Here is a 22,686-nt window from a genome sequence, read left to right as displayed (position 1 = left end):
AAACAAGAGATTGTCACATGACAAAAAATAAAAAAATAAGGTCCAAAGGGGTGAATAATTTTGCAAGGCATTGTTTTTGAACCTTTCATATACGTAGAAGATTTCCATGCAAAAAGTCTCTCCTTTGAAGTAAAAACCTATATCATGACACATTATTCTGCTTTCAAGGGAGCATAGAGATGTATTTGTATGTTTCATGTGATTTAGGGGAAGGGCAGACAAAAAATAAAAAGAAAGAAATCTTCAAGGGGAAGTGATGAGTCTTTACTGAAATGAGTCACATTACTGGACATAAGGAACTATTTCTCTCTTTCTCATTATAACTGAACTTGATGTCTAGATTAATCTACATCTGTCTTTGCACCCGGAGAGTGTTACAAAACCTTTATCGTTAGCTGACCATACACTTTCTGCATGAAACGATAGTTAAGGAACTACACCAGAGGCAGTTATGGAGATGCAGGAGATCCTTACAGAGAGCCCAAACAGCAATGAAGAGGAGGGAGCAGGTGAGCCGAAGGTGGAACGAAAAACTCAAGGTGAGTATAATATTTAGTTAGTAAACACAAACGACATTGTTCAGGTGTTTATATTAATGGTATGGTGAGAATTTGAAAGTGAGCTCCAGATGTGTCTGTATTTTTGTCTTTAGAGGAAGCAGAACCAGACTATTACGAAAAATTGCAGTGTCCAACAGAGAATGTCTATGTGGAAGCTGGTCATATTCATCCTAAAATCAAATCAACAGAAGGTATGTCTGTATTTCTGGAAATGTAGTGCTTTGATGCATAACTGAAAACTAAAGAACAGGACAGGTGTGCTTATCATTTACGCTAAATGTCTCCGCTGAACCAACACAACGGCCGAAACGAGTCGTCTTTTAGCATGTTACTCGGTCTGGACATCCCTTTTTGATGCATCAAAGGGTAGATCTTCCTTTTATACTTTAAGCATTTCATTGAACTTAGCATTCAATATTTTGAAGTAATAATCTCATTTTAAATGAAAAAGAAATTAAAATCAATAAGCCTCAGCCAGCACTGCTGTTGGGTCACGTTTGTTCATTTGTGATATGAGTGTGGTCTCACTCTGACGTAAAAAAACAAAGATGTGGTTTATTTATAAACGTTTCTGCATTTCTCTAATGAAACTGAAGTGAAAGATAACATCTTTGCATTAAAACTGTCTTAATGTGTTCTAAGCACAACAGAAATGAACATACACAATATAATCAAAAAACTTTCTTTTAGTACTTTATTTAAAAAAAAAAAGCTTAATGTAACAGAGATTAGTTTAGTATGTTCTAAAAATTAATAGATGGGAAGTCACTAAGGATTTGTGAGGCTTTAATTTTATAGAAAATTTGAAATTTCTTCTAGTTTTTTTTTATTAGAGACAGCTGGGATTCTTCATACTTTATTTAAAGTATTTTGTTCAGTCTAAAAAGCCACACATTTTCATGTATGCTGTTAAAATGAAGAAGAAAGGAAACTCCACGGACATTTTATGGACTTAGACGTTTTGAGACCGTAAAATGCCCATGGCATTATTTCCCCATTTGCATAATAATAATAATAAGAATAATAGTAATAAGAATGATAATCTGTTTCATATTCACTGCACCTTTACCCTTATATATTTATTGCAACAAATATAAATATAAATAATAATAATTATAATTGTAAACAGCAATAAACTGTTGTCAAGTTTAATACAATGAATGTTTAAGTGTACATTTGTCCAGTCATCGTTCCTTCCATTATATGAAGTTCGCTAGTGCCATATGGTAAAAAACAGGCCTAGACCATAATGTTCCTACGTCTGAACTTTACTGTTGGTTTTGGTTATTTTGGGGTGATATGCACTGGCTTTTCACCTGCTAGCGTGGTTTATATTAAGGCATCCAAGAGTTCAAGTTTGGTCTCATCTGATCAGACTATATTTTATATTCTCCCAATATTTAACAGGCTTTTCAACAAGCTTGTCAACGTGCTTTTTCTTCAGTAGTGGAGTCTTGCATGGTGGGTGTGCATGCAGGTCTTTTAAACAACTGTACATGCTAATTTCAAATCTTTCCCTAGGTCTCCACAAATGCTCCATGGCTTTTGGACACTCTTCTGATAATTATTTTTACTCCTTTGTTTAAAATTGTATGTGAGCTTCTGATGGTGGTCGGTTATGGTGTATTGATGTTCTTGGAACTTCAGTGTTATTGCCCCAACAGTTCTCACCGGAACCTTCAGTAGTTTAGAAATTCTTCCTATGTGACACCTTGGGAATGAGTCACCTTTTTTATAGGCCATCAGTTTGGACTGAACCAACAGATTTAAATTAAACATGGCGAAACTACACTTCCCTTTCTGTGTTCAATGCTTTTTCCCTGTATCATTTGATTTTAATACAAATAACTTGTTTTTTTTTAGACAGCTGTGGTTTTATTTCTTTGCAGTTGGGGACTTATAACCAGATGACATCTGGTGAGAATTTTATGTCCACTGCACCTTTAAAAACATATTTACTTAAGATTGTTGATGTGCTCAGCACTTCTTTTACCTGCTTTATCAGTTTGTGCAAATAAGCAGTTTATTATGGCAGCTTTCACTTTGTTCTATTTGTGCCGGTGTCATATTGGATACTGCACTTGGGGCTGCTCTGAAGCTCTGATTTTCTCTGTCGGGATTCCAATTGTTTTTATTGAAAAAAATTTAAATAGCAATAGCAATAAGAAAATAGCTGCTCATCTAAGTATCCCTATGTCTTCAGTCAGAGCAATTAACTTTAAATATTGGTGTAAAAAGCTGTAGCAGTGAAGAGTGCCATCTTTGGGTCAGTGGATCCCTAAAGCAAGCTGTAATTTTAAAGCTTTTGTAACAATCTTTACTGTAGGGGTGCCAATAATTGTGGATGTGCTGTAAGAATCCAAGCATACATGGGAAAGCCTCAATGTTTGTTTATCTCTTCAGGAAATATCTTAAACATGCTTTGCTAGATGGTTTAATTGGTTTTTGGGTCATCTCTGAAAACAGAAACCTCATTATCAGCAAGCCACATTTATAAGTAGACTTCCTATGTTATTACAACAATAGGCTTGCTCAATGTCGGGCTTTTGGTAGTTCTTTTATTGCCTGTGTTTCCTTAAGTGTCAGGTTTATTAAAGTTTTGTATAGGAATACCCTTTTAAAAAGAAAACCAAGCAATGTCAAATCAGATCTGCTAATGAAGTGTCTGTACATTCTTTCTATATACAAGTCCATAGGGTCAAATACTACTTTGGCCCACACTTTGCATGTATCACAGCTTCAGCTCTTCAGGGAAAGTATTTTGCAAAGTTTAGGAGTGTGTTTTAGGAAATTTTTAACAATTCTTCCACAAGTGCATTTGTGAGGTCAGACACTAATATTGGACCAGAAGGCCTGGCTTATATCTTTTCTCCAGTTCATACCAAAGGTTGACAAGTTCCCCCACATCAAATTGCTCATTCATGTCTTTATGGACCTTGCTGTGTGCACTGGACATGTTGGAACAGGAAGTGGGCATCTGCAAAACTGTTCCCATAAAGTCTGGAACATGAAATTGTCCAAAATGTCTTGATATGCTGAAGCATAAATAATTTCTTTCACTGGAACCATGCCCAACTCAGGAAAAACATCCCCACACTAAACCCCCTTCCACCAAACTTTACACTCGACACAATGTGGGAAGAAAAGTGCTGCTTTTCTTGGAACTGCCACACCCAGACATGTCCACTAGATTGCCAGAAAGAGAGGCACGATTCACCACTCCAGGGAACACACCTCCAATGCTCTGCAGTCCAGTGGTGGCTTCTGTCACACCACTGCATCCAAGAATTTGTATTGCCCTAGATGATGTAAGTCTTGGATTCAGCTGCTTTGCCATGGACATCCATTCCATGAACCTCTCCATGCACTGTTCTTGAGCTAATTTCAAAGTCGTAAGAAATTCGGAGGTATCTAGCTATTGATTCGGCTATTGATGCGTCTCAGCATCCACTGACCCCACTGTGTTAGTTAATGGAGCCTACCACTTTCTGGTTGAGTTGCTGTCATCCTCAATCACTTCTCTGTTGTTATGATACTATTAACAGCTGACTGTTGGTTGTATTATAACAAAGTGGAAGTTGTGAGGAAGTTTCAGGACTCGACAAGCAGCATCATATCTTGGTACCACAATTCATTGAGCTCCTGAGAGCAACCCATTCATTCACAACTCATGGTAGAAGCAGTCTGCATGCCTAGATACTGGGTTTTATATACCTGTAGTGATTAAGACTGATTAACACCTGAATTCAATGGTTTGGAGGGGTGACCCAATGCTTTTGGCCTTATAGTGTAATATTGAATTGTTTCTTATTACTGTATAAACAGTTTTCGACATGACCTTGTTCTAATCATCTTTCCAGCAGATAATTCTTCTGCATATGTATGTTACGATACGCTTGACCCAAACACTGATCTAATATGACTTGGAATGAAATCCAGTATCTTGTTTTGGAAAACAATGTCTCTGTTGTGACAAGTTTTGTTTTTCATTCTCTCTGTCTCTCTCTCTTGCTCTCTCTTTCTCTCTCTCTCTCTCACACACACACACACACATACAGATTTTCTCTTATTCGTAAAGGGAAAGACAAAGAGCGATTAAAGCTTGGGGGCATTCAAGGACAAGCTCTGTGCAACGTGAATAATTTGGAAAATACTGGGGTTGCCATGGTGTTACAATGGTAGGAGGGTCTCTTTAAACTGCACCACAGGCAGGCTTGAGTCAGCAGAGCAGGAAGCCAGAGCAGAAAAGAGTAAACAAGCTACCAGACATACAGTAGGACAGTTTTCTCCATGTACATCAAATTTTGTCGCAGCTATGTTGTGGATAAGAAAGAAAAACAGGATGAGGCAACGTTGTCGGTTGAGCTGGAGGGAGAGAAAGGTGGGGATGAATTGTTTTCTTTCTGCCCAGATGGTGTTCTTTGTAATGCTTACTGACATTTGGTTTTCCTCTTCAGTCAAACAGGTGGAGGGAAATGCAGGACTGTACCGTCTGCTGTGTTTAATCCTCACAATAATCTGCCTCATCCTTCTCATTCTTGTTGTCGTCCTTGGTGTGAAACGTGAGTACGCTCCGCCATGCATTACTGCAACAAAAACACACCACAGTAAATATTCTTTCAGATCTGAAGCAGTTAATCATAGTTTTACACACAGTGAAAACCCAATAGACTTTGGGAAGCAATATTTTATTCCTCTGATCTAGCTACTGGTTATAATAACAACAGCCCTCCCATGCAGACTGTTGCCAGCTGCAGAGCTGCGGCCTGAGGGCATTATTCTTGTCCTCATGTGTCCTCCCACTGTGCTCTGTTTTGTAGTCCAAACTGAATCCACAGTCTGCCCAGGAAACGACAGATCTGAAGTCCAACAAAGTCCTCCTCCAACATGCAACTTGCAGGACTGCCACAAGCAGTTCAAGCGTAAGTGTTAAAGTGCTAAAATACTGAACAAATAAAACCTACAAACAAAGAAAAACCTCGGATACGTTTTCGGTTATTGTTTTTTTTTAGGATCTTTTTGCTTTATCAGAAGTTTGTTTAACTGTCACTTTTTTAGGTTATTTTTATGTTTTATTTAAATGTTTCTTATAAGACCAAATTAGAAGCCTTTGTGGTTTAAGGGGCCCATACTTGAGTCATGCCTCATGTCAATATATTTTATCTGACATTCATGTAATCTTTTAAAAGTGTCTTGATCAGATGTTTTCCAGGTGTTCTGTGGGTCTTTTAAAGCTTAGCTTTTTCTCTATTTTCTCTTCCTGACCATGATGGCATATTGTGCATCATGTCCTTGACAAATAAGGAAATGGGCCAAGTGAAGGACAAAGTCTCAAACCTTGAATGTTATCCATAGTAGATAAACAATGTCTAAAAGTCATTTTAAGTTGTTTATTCAACTCGTCATTTGGGAACAAAGTTATTAAAGAAAGCTTTTGTTTGGGTACTGGTCTCTTTACACATTCATCATTTTGTACTTTTGCAGTTAGCAGTGTTGTCTGCCGCAGAACATTTTGAACCCACTTTGACAATATATGACTTAAAGTAATTTTCTATAATCCACTCACAGTGTTTTGAAATTAAATATTGTTATGTGGCTCCAATAAATTTTACCTATGAGGAAGAGGTTGCTCAGAGTTCATTTTCTTTGATCAGGGTTTATAATCTGTCATGATAGGGTGAACCGTCCCAAGCTGGGATTAGAACCTCAAAAAGTGGAAATAGGATGTAGCATAAAGTCCTTATAAAATGCTAAGCATACATAAAGCCATATATATTAAGGGCTACACATCCCTGTTAAAAGTCGACATTTTTCTGACCTAACAAATTGAGACCATGATAAACAATTTCCAAACTTTGCCACCTCTAATGTGACACCACTATCCTATGTAATTCAACTGAAAAAACACCCCACATGATTTACAGAGAAAAATATAATAAAATAAGAAAAAACCTGCAATAACCTGTTTGTATACGTTTGTGCCCCCTAAACCAATACTTTGTTGAAACACATTTTGATTCAACCTAAGCATGCCACAAATTGACTTGGGATGCCATTATTTTGTTGATATGTTGAAAAATTTAGTTCAGTCAAAAAGGACTAGTACTTGGCACTGTTCATAATTTCATCCACCCTGACAAAAACCCAAACCACAAGAAACACACAGCATGATTTCGCCACCACCATGTTTCATTGAATCTTTTTGGTGACATCACAGTGCTGCTTTAACATACATCACATCTTTTGAGAGTGATATTTTCTACGATAACTTTTCTATATGTTCTTAAAAATACTTAACTACCAGAAAAAATAACCAATGTGGAGAAGTTAAGCACATGGGTACAAAATGGTGTGTTTATGGAAATAAAATGGAAGTAGGTTTGGACACAATGCCAAAATGTGGGTATGGAGTAAGAATTGACTAATTGACCTGAATCCCCATCACTTCATTGTTAATTTGTTTCTTAAGGTGTTAATGTGTTCATCACAAACAAAATTCGTCATCTGAAAATGGTCAGATAGACTTAAAAAGCAGGCAAAAGTCCCAGGAAAATATTGAAAGACTTTTAAAAGGCCTGGAGAACATGTAAAGGTCAAAACAGTTACAAAAAGATCATGAAAATCAGGTTACCTGGGAGAAAAAAAGATTAAGAAATGACAACTCGTGACTTTTGGACCGTACCTACACGTACTACGGGTTAAAAGCATATTGATTTCATCAATAAAGATGATAAATATTTGCCAAATGACATCATGCTAAACATAAATGCATGAAAAAAATAAATGTACTGAGGACAATAAAGGCTTTTTTTAACTTATCTACCTGCTCATCTTACTTAGAGAACATTTGCAGAGACTTTTCTTTGTCCTGTTGTCGTGGTGCGACATTTTGGTCTTTGCTTTTGGTTTTGTGTTTTTGTTTAAATTTTTAGCTAGATGTTTCTTTTTTGTGTTTCGTATTCATGTTTGTTGTGGTTTTCTGCTTTGGTTATCTTCTGCCCCCCAGTGTGCTCTCCTCGCTCCTAGTTCCCTTGGCGTCGATTCCTGTTTTCTTAGAAGGGTTTCCTTATTATGATTATTATTATTTATCAGAGTTCTCTGGCACTCTCTTATTTATTAGTTTCTTTTTTGTTACTCCTCTCGTCATTTGTTTTCCCCTTTTAGTTATTACTTGGTTTAAGTTCCCTTTATTCTCCTGTTCTTCTTAGCTTTGTTCCACTAGTTCATCTTTGTTCTCCAGCCTCTCCATTTATAGGTTAGCTTTAGTTATTGTTTACTTTTATTCTAGTCCTCGTTTCCTCAGCTTCATTCTTAGTTTTATTCTATCAGTGTTGGTTTGAGTTTATTTACTTTTGTAGTCGGGGTTTCCTTATGGATTCTGTTTTACTAAGTTCTTAGGTACTTGTGTTCCTTCCAGTTTCTCAGTTTCCTTAAGTTCAAGTTTATCCTTGATTCTTACGCTTTATTTTTATCTTGGTTTATAGTTTCATTTAGGTCTGCTTACTGTCTTGTCTTTTGTCCCTTTCCTCATGCTTTGGTTTTATTAGGTTCACCTGTTCCCTCTGCCTCCTTGGCTCACCTGTTCTTAGTTCCTTTGATTACCTGCCTTTGTTCTCCCTCTGTATATTAGTTGGTTTTGTTTCATTGCCCTTTGCTGGTTCCTCTCGTCTCTCACTTCGTTCACCACCCTCGTCTATGCCTTGAGTTCTGCATGTTCCTGCAATGACTCTGTAAGTTTGGATGTTTTGACTCTGGTTTACACCTGCAATGTTTTTGTTACTTTTCATTTTATGAATAAACCCAAGACTGGGGTGCTGCTCCCGAGCTCTTGTCTGCACTTTGGTCCAAACCTGAATGTGACACCTGTTTTTTTTTTCCGTTAAGCTTTACTTACCTGGTCTGTCTCATCTCATAGGTCTTGGCTGTCAGCAGTGTGCTAGAGGCTGGCTCACCTTTGACGGATCCTGTTTTTTCCTGTCCACCACCAGACTGACATGGCCCGAGAGCCACAAGAACTGCAGTGCCAGTGGAGGATCTCTGGCTGTTGTTACCAGCCAGAGGATTCAGGTGGATCCATTTGATCTTTGACGCTTGTCATTAACACTGTTTGCAGTTTGTTACATTATAACCATTTGCACAGTGCACACATAAGCCCTGGTTTCTTTTTATTCCAGAGTTTTCTGACCGAGAAAGGGAAATTGAAATATTGGATTGGACTGAAACAGGACTACTCCACATGGAACTGGGTCAACAACAATGAGCTGGAGCACAGGTGATTTTTGAGAAATAACTTGCAGAGATTATTTATTAAACTACTGATGGATAAATCATTCAGTCTTGTAAATGTTTTTAAATCTTTTCTGCTGTTTCTCTCTGGTTCCTGTTTGTTTTGCTTAAAAATAAGCAGTTATGGAACAAATACTGATTAATTCAACTAATATTTGACCACTTGGGGGCACTCATAGACTTTGTATAGAGCGTTCAGCCCAAACTGATCAGTTATTATGTGTGGAAAAATAACAAAACAAGACTGACATCACAGCAAAGCTAGCAATCTCCACCCTGATAAAGTATATGAATATAAATTTCACACCCATGATCCCAGTAAACTCTATACATTAATGACTCTCATTTAAAATGTGAGACAGGACTTGACTTTTCTCAAAATACTGTTTAATTTCTCCATTGTAGGATGGAGGATAAAAGTTGTATTTACAAACGCTAACTGACGTGCCAAGATAAAGAAACAGTAAACATTACCTAACACCTTTACCCCCTTAGAATAAAGCGCTCCTCAGCTTTGGTTGTTTCTTAAATGCTATTAAAAGATGGTGACAACACAAGAAGTTAGGATTATTTTTGGAAAAATTTAGTAATATCCTGTGAATTTATTTATTATTAACATTCATTTTCCTTATGTTTGCAGTTATTGGAAGGAGACTGCACAGAATGGAGACTGTGCTTATCTCAACAGCGAAGGCCCAGTTGAGAAGAACTGGGACAGAGCTTCCTGTCAGACCTCTACCTACTTCATCTGTCAGCTGCAGTACTGATGGAGACTGTTTCATCAACAATCCTCTCCTGAGCAACACAGGAAACGAAGAACAAACCATACTACACAATACAGTGGTAAATATAACTTAATGTATGACATCAAGTTATATTTACCACTGTATTGTGTAGTATGGTTTGTTCTTTAGTAGTTTGGCTTTTTAACAGCTTTAATCAGGATATTTAAATATTATACACTGTATGATTTTCCTGCTGACTCACAAATGAAGGCCAGTAAATTTGCTTTAACAAGATTTTATTCTCATAGTGTTCATTCTCCCCTTTGACAATAGAATCTTTCATTATTATTCTCACTCTTGTCAGAGTTAGATACACCGATATGTTCAGAGAAGGTATGCAATGAAGATACAAACGAGTCAAAGTTCTTTGGCTGGCTGGGGAGAGACAATCCATTCTCTAAGATGAGCTGCCCTCTGTCACAGCTTTTCTTTAAAGAAAGAAAAAACAGTCATGTTACAGTATTGTGGGTGTGACTACACAGTTTCACAAATACAAGTCCTACTGAATAAAACTTGTACTGGCCAGATACTGATAAAGCACACTCGTCCACATCTGGCATTCAAGGACACTTGGATTGGCTGGGTGCGCACACACAAGTCCCTGCTCAGTCTGCATAGCAACCACCCAAATGCAACTCTAAGACAAGATGACAATTCTGTTAATAGTTCATGAAAGTACTTCAAAGATAAAAAAGTATTCAAACCACTTCTATCAAAGTTCCCCCAACTAAATGTCTTTTAATGGTAAATCATAAGGATAAAGAACCTTTTTGAACTAAGCAATGATAACTTATATGCAAATCTTCCAACACTGCATATATTACTGCTACATATACTTATATATGCTACTCAAATATGTACATTGCTATAAAAATAACATGCTTCTCTATACCATAATACTGCAGGAATAATTGCACAGTTCACAAAGAAAAACATGAAACAGATAAATCTTGTCAGTGACACATGTTGCTTCAAATATTTTAGATTATGATCAGGTAGAATCTCATTTTAAATGTATCTGATGTCCTGGATCTCCCCTGGCTCGTCCTGCTCCATCTCTAAACCTAAAGCACTCTGACGGATCATCTCCCACCCAGCCTGTGCCTTCCTGTTGCCTGGTCCTCTGTTTTTGGGTCGAAGCATTGGGCTTTCCTTCATTGCATCTGACTTTTCAAGTCCCTCCTTTTCATCCAGACTAGAGAAGACCTTGACGTAACGTCGCATCTTTTGTATCAATGGGTCGTTTCTGTCTTCGACCCTGTAGAAGAGGAACATTTGTAAATCAGTCTGCAACATCAATGACACTTAAACTTAAAATACTCGCTTTTACTGTGACTCACTTTTATCCTAAAGAATTGAAAACTGGGACAGTGCTTAGCTGTGTTTTTCTCCTAGATTAAGCCACTCACAGAGCTAGTACTGTAATTAGCCTTTTCCTTTTCTTCAACATAGAAAGTACTCCTAGATCAGTGCTTCAGTGTTTTTTGCGTGGATCTTCTGTCATCTTAAACCACCAGTCGGTCATGGCAGCTGGCCGTTCACACTAAGCCAGGTCCTGCTGGAGGTTTCTTCCTGCTAAAGGGGACTTTTGCTTCCCACTGTCACTACATGCATGTTCAGTATGAGGGATTGCTGCAAAGTCAACGACAACAGGAGCAACTATAAAACTGCTTTTGATAACAAAATGTTTGTTGGACTCTTAATCGCGACTGGTGAGTTACTGTAAAGTTGCTATGTAACTTAGCCAACACAAAGGGGAACAGCAGCTCTAAAGGTTCCTTATGCTACTGATTACCCAGAGATTCTTACAGTGTTAGTTCTACTAGTGTTAATTTTCTCAAAAATTAAAACAGCGTAGAGTAATTTAAGAAAAAAGGCAATTAAAAAGGCAAAGCTATTTTGAAATTAACCTTTACGTAAAGTTGGGTTATGGGCTAGCTGCTGTGTTTCTTCTTTTGTTGACTTCAGAAGTTGAAATGCTTTAGGACAATGATGCAAACTGGTAAACTAAAAAAAATGATACTGTAAAACTTTAGGTAATCCTTTGTTTTATCTTTTTATTACAACCTTTTTTTCAGCAAATAACACAATTTACATCCATAACTCGTTATCTGACAGGAATGCTGTCATATCTACCACAGAATGTGGTTCAGGAGTGTCAAAAAAGAACACAAGGCCTTATCTAAAGAATTCTGCCTGTGCTGCATTTTATTCTGAATTGTTTATACAAAGTTTAGCATAAATGCAGAAGTTATCTCCTGTAACTTTGCAGCATCATACAAACATTCAGGAAACCAATGGATCCTTTTTAGCACAAAATGATTTCATAGTGTAGTTTTTCTTAACTTTTTTTAGATGAGAATTTCTTAATCAAGCTAAGCCTCTGTTCTGGATGTAGTTAGAGATCCAAACCAATGAACTAAAAAATGACGTTAAATATGTGGAATCCATAATTAGAAATCAAAATGTAATAAAACCCACAACAGGTTTCCATATGAATGAGTTGTAGTAAATTACACTGTTTTGATTTTAATGCAGCACTGATCGAGGTATTTTCAGATCATAAGTCATTTATTCATGTTATTCATGATGAATTTATTCCCTCCTACTTTTTGCACTTTCACATTTTTTCATCATGATTTATTGTGGTACAAAAGAATTCATGCCCTTAAACTTGTTCGCATTTTGTCTTAAGAAGCCTACATTAGTGTTTTACTGGGGTTTTAAGGGATAAAATATGCATTTGAAAATTGTGGCCTGCATGGGGCCAGTGCCCCTGTAGGACTGGTCCTGTTCCCTTGTATGGCCCCTGCACTGAAGACCTAATACTAAATCAGTTTCTTATGATGGCACAAAAACCGTAACTGATTGGTCCGTTGGACCAATTTTTTTTTTTTTTTACCTTTACAGTTTTACTTTAACAATGAATTAAAAATGAAGGTGTTGCACTTTTAGCTTCAGCCGCATTGAGACAGGATCACAGTTTTCATCTGCTAGATCAGGGGTCTACAACCTGCAGCTCCAGAGCTGTAAGGGGCTCTGTGGCTCACTTAATATATGAAACAATAAAATATTGCCCTGTTTTTTGTTTCATTCTTTTGTCCTTTTCCCCCATGGTAAAACACTCTGGCCCCCTCTGCTAAGTATGGTCTAGAACCGCCAATTCTGCTGCAAGTCTTTTAAGGCAAGTCTTTGCCAGCTTTGAACATCTAGAGACTGTTTTTTTTTTTGCTGTTCATCCTTGATAATTGGTCAAACAGAGTCAAATTGGATAGAAAGCATCCGTGTACCTCAATTTTTCAGGTTTTGCAATGAATTCTCGGGTTATTCGATGTTTTGATCTACACCATTCCTTGGGCCTCTGGATGTATGTTTAGGGTCGTTAACCTGCTGGAGGTTAAGCATCCGCCCCATTATTAAGTTTTCTACAGCTTCTAACATATTTCTGTCTGGAATTGCCCATGTTTAGTTTCATTCATTTTCATAACAGGTCTCACCAGTTCTGCTGTTCTGTTGCAGCCACCACCATCTGATCAAAGTACTGCATGTTTGCTGTATCTCCAAAATGGTTTGTAGCAACAATGACTTTCTTTATGCAACTAATCCACAGCTCTTAGTGCCCAGCTTAAGAGTGATAAACCTTTTTATTTTGAACTGAATAAAGATCTGGTTAGTAGATTTTTGTGTGGATTGTCTTTACCAGCTCTTGTTAACGTGCACTATTTTTCCTGCACAATGTCTCTGAGATCTGAAATGCTTCTGGCCTGGCCACATTCTCTTACCTGAGATACCATCGCTCCTTGAGGCCGTAGCTAAGCCCACAGACACCGAGCCGAGGCCACAAACAGCGAGGAAGCCTCCTCTCCAGCATCAGAGTCGTGGCTACAACCTGCACAACAAATATTCCAGATGTAAGCGTGCCACAGCAGTGTTGAATCAACACTGACGGGGGTGTGACGTGCATGCATGCAACAGCTACCTGAGTTCTCCAGAGCTCATCTCTCTCTTGAGCCACCCTCCAGTGTGTGTCACTCATCATGGCAACCAACAGATTGAACAACAGGATGTAGGAGACCACAGAGAAGCTGACGTGTATCACATGGACAACGCGGGGTGTTATGAAGGAGTGATCCACAGGCAGGTCGATTAGGCCAATGCTGAGTTCAAACTGGGAGAAGACGGTAATTGGGAAGGAGGAGTATGAAGGAAGGGAATTTGGATCTTGGGTCATGTACACCATCCACAGTGCTAAGAGGAAGATTACAGAAACCATTTAGTTAAAAAAACATTTTTTAAACCTGTCAAATTGCTAAGAATAAATACTTACAGGTGGAAAAACCGATAAGCACAATGGAACTCAGCCATATAAACTTTGTCAGGTCTCCAAATATAATCTAGAAGGAAGTGAAAGAAAAAAGTAAAAATAATGTTTCTTGTGACTAGATCACATTGCCACATTGTATTGTACTGTTCATGACTGTTATATGTTGTGTACTGTAAAATAAAATAATATCTGATAGAAAGAATCTGTAAACATAAATTTTCAGTCTTGCCACAAATTCTCAGTTTGATTTAAGCCTGGACTTTGACTGGGCCAATCTAAGACGTTTTGATTCAAACCATTAAATTAGAACTCTGACTGTGTGTTTAAGTCTTGCGGCTTTCCAAAGGTTTCCTTCTAGTATTGTCCTTTGTTTTGCTTAATCCACCTTCAACTTTAACACATCTTCCCCCTGTTCCTGTAGACCCACAGCATGATGCTGCCAGTACTATGTTTCACTTTTAGGATAATGTGTTTGTTTTCTGCCACACAGTTTTTCATCAAGCTCTCATCTGACTAAATGATTGCTGTTTCTCCTACATGGCTTTTGACAAACCTTAAACTTAACTTCACATGAATTTCTTTGCCAGTTTGAAACCACAAGCAGAGGAGGTTAAAACACCAAACCAAACAATGTTGACATTTCTTTTCACCTTCTGTATCATGATGACAAAAGGGCCAAGCATTTCAAACCCGCGAGCAAAGAATATGACGTTGCACCAGCCAAGAATCAGAGACAGCGCCATCACCTCGGCCTCCCCGTGTACCTCGCAAGCTCTGAACACACACAGCAGCACCACTAAGGCGGCGTAGGTTATCCTGGGTAAAACATCACAAACAACAGCAGAAACATTACACAACAGGCCTGTGAATTCTGCTCTTGTGTCACTGCTGTAAAAATGTTTCTAATTACAGTGTGACGTGGAAGGGTCCTCCAAGTGCTGTCTGGCCAAAGTAACGCTTTGCTCCGACTCTCAGTATATCAGGAATCTGTTGGTAAAATGACATGGAGGAGGATATTTTAGTACACACAACAGTTGCATAAAATCATACAGATAGAACATGAGTCATGTGCTACCTCCAGCACCAGGATGAGTATAGCTCCCAGGAGGCTGATGACCTCTCCAGCCAGCCGCAGACTGTCCCCATAAGTCACATAACTCTCCTAAAGCAGGGACAGGAAAATACAATGATCATCAGCACATAGCTTGATGTTGACATGCATGTGGTGGAATAAAAAAAACTGAAAATCTGGTAGACTGGGAATACTTTGATGATGGATGTTAAGTACTTGGAAGAAAGGGGAATGTTATATGAAATGATGCTTCACACCAGTTCATTGACAGCTTAATCTAAGTTAGCATTAGTTTGTCTATAAATGTTTAGAGGAACAACAAAGCTAATATGTGTGCATCTCAAAACATGAGAAGAATATTGAACAGTTTATACCAGTATTAAAATTCAAAACCTAAAACTCATGTACCATAAATTCAATACACACAGAGTGATGTATTTAGTGGGTTTAATTCTGTTAATTTTGATTATTTGATGACCCCAAAATTCATTTCTCAGAATATTATTTTATAGCATCAGATCAATAAAAAGTATAAATAAATAACAAAATGCCTCCTTTACATTTATTTATTATGACTTTTGAAGGATTACCCCTAATTGTGGCACTATTGTTTTTTTTTTTTTAACAAAACTAATTATTCTATTTAATGTGGGATTTTCTTTCCCCACAGAATAAATATACTGTAATTAAAGGTTTGATTATACAACTGGAATAAAAATGTATTTATTTTCAAACTTTTTACACAACTTCGCCAGGGATGCCAAATAAAGAGGAGGCTACTGTGTTTAAGGCATAAAAATTGTTTGCATATACCAAACTTCTCTGTCTAGATGCATTTTTAAGTGAAATCCCTCTTGTTTTAAATATGAAGAGATCTTCAAACTGAAAGCAGAACTAATCGATTAGGAAATTCTTCTTTCACATAAGAAACTGCTGCATAAATGTGAAACCTATGGGAAGAAAAGCCATCTAAAATAATGTGTCACATGGTATATGGCAGGTTTTGATTGTAAAACTTAGTCTAAAAATAAAATCTGCGTTTATTAAAAGGAATCTCTGATTTTTAAAAATTATATCAAAAATGATGTAAGAACTGTTCAAATAAGCTTTATACATCAGGTAAATGCACTGTTACAGTTATGGTCAAAAACACTTTTAGTTGTATGCTTTGAAACTAAAACTACAAATTAATGCTATCAATTCTGGGGTGCAACTCACATTAAGCTTCTTCTGGACCCTGATGGTTTTGTCCAGGTCTTCCTCTGTGTAGTTCCTATCAGCGTCCTTTAGAGGGCGGACGAAACAGCACACGGTGAAGACCACTATGTACAGGAGGTACAGCAGCAGAAGCAATCTGATGTAGGAAGAGGAGGATAAGAAACACAGTTTAAAACACAGTTCATTTATCTAAATTTTATTTTTACCCCACACAAAGATGAAAATACCTGAAATAATGTTTCCCATACAGGTTCCATTTCAGACTGATCAGCTGCCTCACAGGAGTCACCTCCAGAATCCCCCTCGCCTTTAAAAAATAACCAAAAAAAAAAGTTTTTCCCCATGATTTTCATACTAAAGGCTAAGATTTATTTGTTCTTTACCTCTCTCTTCTGGCTGCTCACTATAACCTCCAGCACCGACATGCTGTCGGCCCACGAGTCGATCTCAGTAAGGTCGTACAGGTGGGAGCTCAAGGGGCCCAGACTCCATTGGACAACACGCCTTTTCTCAACCAGGTGCTGAAACACCTGAGAGAAACACGGGGATTAGTGAAATAATCTGCCCAACAATTTTTTTCCTCCTGTCACCGTGCTCTACACTCACCACGATGTTTCCTTCTTTGGCAGCCAGCTTGAAAGGTGTGAGGCCTCTGTTGTTGGGGACCATGTCAAGGGGCACCGACTGGTCCAGTTCTGCATCACGGGTCAATATTAGGTCAATGGCTTGGCAGGCCGTGATCTTGTTTGGTTGCAGAACTAAAATGTGAAGCACTGTGTTTCCTACAAGATGAGGAGCATGTAGACAAAAGATAGATAAAACAAATAAACACATACTAAACACTGACTTGTCTTGTTGTGTCTGGTTTTACTTCTACAGGATAACCAGCCACACTGGACTAAACATTTCACCTGTTTTTAAGTACCTGGTCCCTTTTTTCCCTGAGACTTTAAAACATATTTCACTGTTCTATGCTTAATTTTTGCTTTAGTGAATCCTGAAACTAACATTTTGTCTAGTTTATTTAACTTTAGGGCCACCATCTATATCTATACATACCACACTTCAAGATTATTTACACTTTAGGTTTGATCAAACAATTGTTCTTTGGCAAATGTAACTGGCAACAAGTGGCTACGTTGATAATTTATCTTTTTATTTAATGTCACCCCGAATGTTTCCACAGTAGCTACCAGGGTAAAGAATTTGAGAAAATAAATTTACATTCAGAAAATGGTGACGTTTGGAGGTCAGAACATTTTTTATTACCCTGAACCTTTAGGGAGGAGATTTGCAGAGAGAGGTGCAAGAACATAAACCTTATAAACCTTGTAACTTATTTCATCCCAGTTTAAGTGGGCGTGCGACTGCAGCTGTGCTTGTATATGTGTGCATGCTTTTTCAGTCTCATGGTATCGGGTTAACTTCTTAAACATCTGTTAATGGTAAATATTTTCTCTGAGTGTGGAGGGATTTCAATTTTGCTTCAGATTGTAACTGCTGTGACACAAATCAGAAGTTATGACTGCAGAAAGAGCACCGGTTCAGCTCTCCTCCCCAAAAAAAGTGAATAAATTTAGAAATCTGCGAACTTTAAAACTCATTATGGTCAAACCTCTCCGAATAGTATGGCTTAACTCCACAAAAAGTATACAGATATTTGCTGTGGCAGAACTATTATAGTTCTAATGTTGAATTTCACTTTTGTTTTGTCTTTGCAAGGGTAGCGCTTTATATCTTCTTCTGTAAACTTGGCAAAGATCCTTAGCAGTCTATGGAAAGTAATTTACATAAAGGTAGGTTTGGGAGATTGAGGGTTCAGGGTAATTATACTCTGGGGGATGAAGGTTCAGGGCAGCATTGAAAAACACATAAGTTAACAGAAAGAGATCATTGTCAATGGCTTGCTGCAGTTGGAACCACATGTCATCTATGTGAATCAATCAAATTATATAAAACAAAATCCAAATCTCTAATTATTGGATTCGAATTTCAAACCTAGATAATCTTGGATCCTAGTGCTGGCCCCAGCATCGATCAGCATGGAGATGATTTCCTCATTACCGGCACAAGCAGCAAAAGACAAGATGTGCTCACCTGTAGAGCAAACACAGACATTTAAAAAAATACACCAGATGCTTTTTCACATTGCAGAACAACACTGCAGTTTTTTTCTGCACATGCACCAAAACTACAGAACAAGAATCATCATCCCCAGTACATTCTTATTCTGAGATTTTGCTGACTTACCACAGTACAAAAGTCCTCCTATCCTCTTCCTGAAATACAGACCAGTGACTCTGGGGTTGATGACGTCTGCTCCATGGCTGATCAGATGCTGAACCAGGTTGAGGTTCTGGTTCACTACAGCAATGTGGAGAGGAGTAATACCTGAGGCAGAGATAAACGAAGTTATGGAAATTTCTGAAATTGTAGAAATTTGTAAAACTTAAAAGATAGATTGGCAGCAAATTAGACTATATCGTTTTTTTTTTTTTTATCCAGTTATTTATTTATCTATTTATTTATAACTTGGGCTCCATGTAATTGGATCTGAATCTGACTAAATGATTAGATTTGGACCAAAATTTATTTTCTATAGTTGATTGGATAAATGGACCATTTTGTCTTGTAAAGTGCCACCAAATGAAACACACTGTGAATTGGCACTTTATTAAACTGGACTAAGAACACCGAAAGTTCTGCTGGGTTTGAAGCATGTTAGAAATTCCTCCTTTCCAGCAGGAACAGTAGTGAGACTCTAACTATTCTTACCTTTGGTGAAAGTGGTGATTGGAACTAAAATGACTCTCGCTGCCAATCTGCATATCAATGGCGTTGTTATCATGGACAGCTGATACCCACCCAGTGAGCCGAGCTAATAAAACACCAGGTTTCGTTGTTAACCTCATGTCTCCAGTGGAGGAACAAGCTGTGAAGACTAACTTTTGGATGATTTTTTTGTTAATTTAGACTTAGTTCAGCAAACTTGGTTTAATGTGGTCTAGTTAAACATATTTATTACCTCGAAGCAAAACTGTCTTGTTTATCTTAGGTTTTGTCTGCAGTTCACTTACTTTTTCCTCTAATCATCCTGTATTTAGATGCATATGCTGCTTACTTTTACAATAAGATTTTTACATTTTAATAATGTGCAGGTGCATTTCTCATTAAGCTTGAAAGTGTTTATGCCTTCGAACCTTGAAAAAGCTCAGTGGTCATGGGCTCATTGATGAGATCCGGAGCTCCGTCCATCAGAGCCACGGCAGCGTCCAGGTTGTCGTTCATCACAGCAATGTGAAGAGCCGTCTCTCCGAGGGCTCCTAAGTGATAATAATTGTTTTAATGTTAACTCTGACAGCAGACACACAGCAACGATAAAACACTACAGAAAGCTTCTATTTTAAGAAGTATTATTCCCACCTCTGTCAAATATGTTGGTGGAAGGGCAGCTTAATAGCTTCTTGATGCAGCCCACACTGTTGTTTTTAGCCGCGTAGAAGAGAGGAATGTCATTTATGCTGCAAAACAAAAAGAGAGACAAAAAACATGAAATTTTATGCATTTTACATGACTCTCCTTCTAATTTCTGGCTAAAAAAACAGTTATAGTTGCTTCAGGTATGATAATACTTTTTTGTGTAGTAAATAAATGTTTCATCCAGCATCTCATTCCATCCTTTTTTGTTCTGAAGGCGAAACCTCAGCTGGGTCCACCAGTGGTTGAGTTCACTGGGAGCAGATCTGGCCAGAGATGGAGACATTGACTTCTTATGTTCAACTGGAAGATTGATATGAAAGGGTTTCAGTTATTTCCAAGCAAAAATAGCTGATGTAGGTTCTCTAGGAATTTGAAAATTATAGTTTGTCTTACCTTCAAAGAACAAAAGCACTGCTCCTTATCTTCTATAACTCCTCAGTCATAACCCTTAAAATTTGGGCACAGCACCTTGGAAATGTCCCTGAGTGTAAGTGAATCCCTGTGGCTTTCCCATTATATATACTAGCCAGGAAGGGGCGGAGAAATGTGGTGGGAATGGGCTACGAATAAATAGGCAGAGAGTAGACAGGTGAGGCAGGGACAGTGAGGTGGTAATGAGCAGGTAGATTTTAGCTGCTGGTTACAGAAATACCACAGAGAAAGTTGTGCAGTAAGCTCCGGCCTGCTTGTTGACCTGGAACGTCTTCATCATGCTGATATGAAATTATCAGGCCATGTTCAGTCACTTTGCGAATGAAGGGATGCTAGTCCAAATCCCTGGCCTCTCAGCGGTTGGGCATACCCCTGTCAAGATGATTCTTTGCGTTATGTGAAAAAAATGACACAGATAAATCATTTGAAAACCTTTTACACATATATGACATAATTTAGTATAATTTAACTTAAAAAACAAATCAATCCGGTTGAGGGGATAACATAGGATAACACTTTTTTGAAGCATCTTCTGATTCATTTTCAGCATTCATTCTTAAGTTCACATCTGCCATCAATGAGATTGAATCTCATTAACCTTGAAAAATAATAATTAAGCTGTCTTAGTTGGGTTTTCTTGACTATTCCTCATTTGCATCTTTCAACCAAAACCACAGTTTAAAGAAAGGTTACAAAGGATCATGTGGATGTCATTGTACAAAGGTATCATTCAGCTTAAAGGTACAAATGTTCCACAGCCTAATTTATATTTCACGGGAGAATGAGATAATAAACAAGCAACTGGGTAAAATGTGAGGCAAAAGTGATATCAACAAAGCTGGATGTTTCTTCAAAATTATTGAAAAGACAAGACTGCTACTGGTCTGGGAAGCTGCCAAGAGGCCACCATCAAAACTAAAAGAGCTGCAGGAATTTCCAGCAATGGTGGTTTTCTACATGTGACAACAATCTGTCGTGTTATCCATATTCTCCAAAGAAAACACCCAGATCTGGCTAAAAGCTCAAAGAAACGTGTGGGCGAATGTGTCTAATAAAACTAAACTTAAAATTTTGGGCAACAATCCAAAGAACCACCACTGAGCATCACCTAAAGAACATCATGTCTTCTGTGAAACATGGTGGGGGCAGCATCATGCTCTGGGGTTGCTTTTCCTGAGATGGAACAGTTTTTTATTATTATTAGGGTAGATGAAATAATAAACCGTTCCAAATATCAGTCTGTTTTGATCCAAAACCTTCAGGTGTCTGTTAGAAAGTTAAATGTCAGACAGGATTTTATATATCAGCATCCCAGTGAATCCAAACTTACATCTAAAACTGCAAAGAACTGAGAGGAAAATTTATGTTTTGAAACAGCCGAGCCAGAGTCCAGAACTGTATCTGAAAACATTCAGTGGGGTCACCTGAGAAGGACTGTAGACTAGAAAAGAAATGAACAAATATTACCAAGGCATGCTGACTCCTATAAGAGAAGACTGAACACTGAAATCAAAACAGTGTTTCGACAAAGGATAAATAGGGGTCTACACACCTATACAACATTGCAGCTTCTTTCTAAAAGATTTGTTTATCTTTTGAGTTGGTTTGTACAGGATATATATCACTTTATATTTAGAAGTGATCTATTATGGTCTCATTTTTTCACATGACAAAAACTGACATTTTAACAGGGGTGTGTAGATTTTTTTTATTACCCCTTTATTTCTGAGTGCCATCACCAGGCCAGTCTGCATTCCTTTTAACTGCCATCAAAAATTACCACTATGAAAATTCTGCAGCTTCATGACAGTCCTCTCCTAATGGTCATTGCTTCAGGTGAACTGTAGGGAAAACCAGTTTGTAAATTGCTTGAATGCAGGATTGTAATCTAAGCTTCACATCAAGGCATGTTGGTCCACTTGGCAATTTTTTTTTTAATTGCTCTAAAATTTGGAGAAATTGCAGGAGAAAGTATATGAAGACGTTGTGTAATTTTTCTGCACGTTGCCGCTTGTTCTAGCAAAAACTTTGCAGCCAGCTCCATTCACAATGATTTAACATGTTGGGCACCATTCATGTGTCAACAGGAACGATCACAAAAACGGTAATTGCCGCAGTTCAAAGACCATAATGATCATTTAGAGGAGGGCAGCATCATCTCCAATGAGGCCGTGTCACTTTCCTCGCAGAGCATGAAAACAAAACAAAGGCTTTTATTTGTAACAATAAATTGACCTTTTAATTGACGAATTTTATTCCAACACAACTACATCATACCTACACTACTGATTCAGTAGAATTATACAACATTCTGGTAACCCGGGTTGAAGCGTAAGAGTATTTTCCTGTATCGCTTATAGCTCATGACTCAGGAGAAGAGGTTAGCCGCAGGATAAACAGGGTTTAGGCAGACACTATAGGAGGCCCTGGTGATGACTGCACCTGTGGCCGTCATTTCATATTGTGAAGATAATAGCTGTTTACCAGATGGAAAGCACTGAATTTTAAACACCATCTTAAAGACTGGTG

The 22,686-nt window shown here is 37.9% G+C and overlaps 2 protein-coding genes across 4 annotated transcripts; one reads left to right on the top strand and one right to left on the bottom strand.

The window, feature by feature from the left end:
* Nucleotides 1-332: 332 nt before the first annotated feature.
* On the top strand, nt 333-9,865 carry si:dkey-26c10.5 (uncharacterized protein LOC563797 homolog). Of its 2 annotated transcripts, XM_047360910.1 has the most exons (7): nt 333-539; nt 653-751; nt 5,018-5,122; nt 5,381-5,482; nt 8,476-8,627; nt 8,735-8,832; nt 9,487-9,865. In XM_047360910.1, the coding sequence occupies exons 1-7, from the start codon at nt 452-454 to the stop codon at nt 9,611-9,613; spliced, it is 771 nt and encodes a 256-aa protein (XP_047216866.1). In that variant the 5' UTR covers nt 333-451; the 3' UTR covers nt 9,614-9,865. The 2 variants fall into 2 exon arrangements, with proteins under 2 accessions (XP_047216866.1, XP_047216867.1); XM_047360911.1 differs by lacking the exons at nt 333-539; nt 653-751 and adding an exon at nt 4,752-4,941.
* A 20-nt stretch (nt 9,866-9,885) lies between these two features.
* Nucleotides 9,886-20,240, bottom strand: trpv6 (transient receptor potential cation channel, subfamily V, member 6). Of its 2 annotated transcripts, XM_047360909.1 has the most exons (17): nt 20,119-20,240; nt 19,878-20,025; nt 19,669-19,766; nt 19,446-19,568; nt 18,496-18,636; nt 18,244-18,342; nt 16,852-17,027; nt 16,629-16,775; nt 16,473-16,552; nt 16,246-16,381; nt 15,031-15,117; nt 14,866-14,942; nt 14,606-14,771; nt 13,959-14,025; nt 13,611-13,879; nt 13,414-13,520; nt 9,886-10,889 (listed from the first exon to the last, which is right to left on the bottom strand). In XM_047360909.1, the coding sequence occupies exons 2-17, from the start codon at nt 20,006-20,008 to the stop codon at nt 10,640-10,642; spliced, it is 2,154 nt and encodes a 717-aa protein (XP_047216865.1). In that variant the 5' UTR covers nt 20,009-20,025; nt 20,119-20,240; the 3' UTR covers nt 9,886-10,639. The 2 variants fall into 2 exon arrangements, with proteins under 2 accessions (XP_047216865.1, XP_047216864.1); XM_047360908.1 differs by having other exon boundaries at nt 13,414-13,879.
* Between the last annotated feature and the right edge of the window lie 2,446 nt (nt 20,241-22,686).

Source organism: Girardinichthys multiradiatus, chromosome 3 (assembly GCF_021462225.1).
Source record: "Girardinichthys multiradiatus isolate DD_20200921_A chromosome 3, DD_fGirMul_XY1, whole genome shotgun sequence".
NCBI lineage: Eukaryota > Metazoa > Chordata > Actinopteri > Cyprinodontiformes > Goodeidae > Girardinichthys > Girardinichthys multiradiatus.
This window is presented reverse-complemented; position numbering and strand designations above follow the sequence as displayed.